At 37.0% G+C, this 1,736-nt stretch overlaps 1 protein-coding gene across 1 annotated transcript; it reads right to left on the bottom strand.

The window, feature by feature from the left end:
• Positions 1–3: 3 nt before the first annotated feature.
• Positions 4–1,378, bottom strand: Tsp_14017 (proline--tRNA ligase; the record flags this gene model as incomplete). The annotated part of the gene is made up of 6 exons (XM_003367542.1): positions 1,079–1,378; positions 862–1,014; positions 693–794; positions 436–591; positions 163–357; positions 4–96 (listed from the first exon to the last, which is right to left on the bottom strand). Coding segments are annotated over exons 1-6 (999 nt in total), but the record flags the coding sequence as incomplete, so codon positions are not given.
• Between the last annotated feature and the right edge of the window lie 358 nt (positions 1,379–1,736).

Genomic DNA, 1,736 nt, shown 5'->3' with positions numbered 1-1,736 from the left:
TCGCAATTCTTCATTCAAAAGTTGACACGTATCTTGGATATTTTTAACGACCGATTTGTCCAAAGAGCTGGTAATACCACAAGGAATAATGACAACCTGAACAACAACAGAAGCAACGTTCGAGTCCATTTTTGAAGACAAAAAAATTATTTTTTTACATACTTGAACTTTCGCAACTGCCGGTGGCAGCACCAGACCCTGGTTGTCGCTGTGTATCATGGTGAAAACACCAATTGAACGCGTCGTCAAACCCCAACTGTTCTGATAGACGTTTTCCTTTTTCTGCGTTTCCGGATGCTCGTAGACTATGTCGAACATTTTGGAAAAATTCTGCCCCAGATGATGACTAGTGGCCGCCTGAAATTAATTAATTCATTAAATGACTCATTAATCAACCAGAACAATTTGAATAATAATATAAAAAGTTCGACAAACTTGAATCCCTCGTCCAGAAGTTGGAATGTACGCTTCAATTGTAGTTGTAAAATCGGCACCGGCAAATTTTTCTTTATCAGTTTTTCGTCCCTTTATCACCGGCACAGCCAACAATTCTTCGTAAACTCTGGCGTACAAGTCGAGAATATCGTGAACCTTAAACGGATTTAAAAATGAAAATTTTTTTTAAATTCTCACACGCACGATAACTTCTCAGCTTCAACAAATGAGAAAAATATGCGCACAATTTAACGAACCTCTTTGACGGCGTCATCTTTGTTCGCATGGGCTGTGTGACCTTCTTGCCACAAAAATTCCCGACTACGCAAAAATGGCGTCGGATGTTTAAATTCCCATCTCTGAACGAAGTGAAAAAAAATATTACTATTGTTGTTATTATTGAAAAATCCAATCCAACAAATATACCACTATATTGCACCATTGATTAATTTTCAACGGTAGATCACGGTGCGATTGAATCCACTTAGAAAAACTTGAATACATGACGGTTTCGCTGGTTGGTCGAATAGCCACCGGCTCGGACATTTCGGATTGTCCAGATTTGGTCACCCAAGCGACCTGAGAAAAAATTAATAAAGTATGTTATACAAAAGTACAAAAGTTTTGCAAACTCTCCTCCAACCTCGGGCGAAAAGCCTTTGACGTGAGATTTTTCACGTTCCAAAGCCGCTTGACTTACAAACATTGGAAAATAACAATTGGCCACGTCCATCAGTTTGATCTGACGATCAAGCCAAGCTTGAATTGCTTCCCAAATTGCAAAAGCCCAAGGTCGAATAATATAACAGCCGCTTATATCGTAATATTCGATCATTTCAGCTTTTGTAATCACTTGACTGTACCATTCGGAAAAATTCCCTTCTTTAGTAGTTTCCAATCCAAGTCTAAAAGAAGAATGAAAATTTTTCCAATTATTTCTCATTTCATTGTTAAACAATTGTCAAACCTGGTAATTTTTTTCACTTCATTTTGCTGCTTTTCAACTTTTACACTTCCTTTAGGAGGTTTTTTCACAACATCCGGTTTATTTTCTTCAACAAGCTGAACAACAAAATATACATATATATATATATATGTGCGCAGTGAAATAATCAGTGAAATTCAACAACAAAATTCGTTTTATCCTCACCTGATCTATGGTAGTTTTTTTCTCTGTGCTATTCGACTGTGGTGGATTTAAAATTGCGTTCACCAAATCCGGAGTCTATTGTTTTCCTGACTAGCTGGTATAAAGATCTTTTCATAAATTTTCAACTGTTACCCGATTCGCTAATACATTT

Source organism: Trichinella spiralis (assembly GCF_000181795.1).
Source record: "Trichinella spiralis strain ISS 195 chromosome Unknown Scfld4083, whole genome shotgun sequence".
Lineage (NCBI taxonomy): Eukaryota > Metazoa > Nematoda > Enoplea > Trichinellida > Trichinellidae > Trichinella > Trichinella spiralis.
Note: the sequence above shows the minus strand (reverse complement) of the source record. Positions and strands in the feature narration are given on the sequence as shown.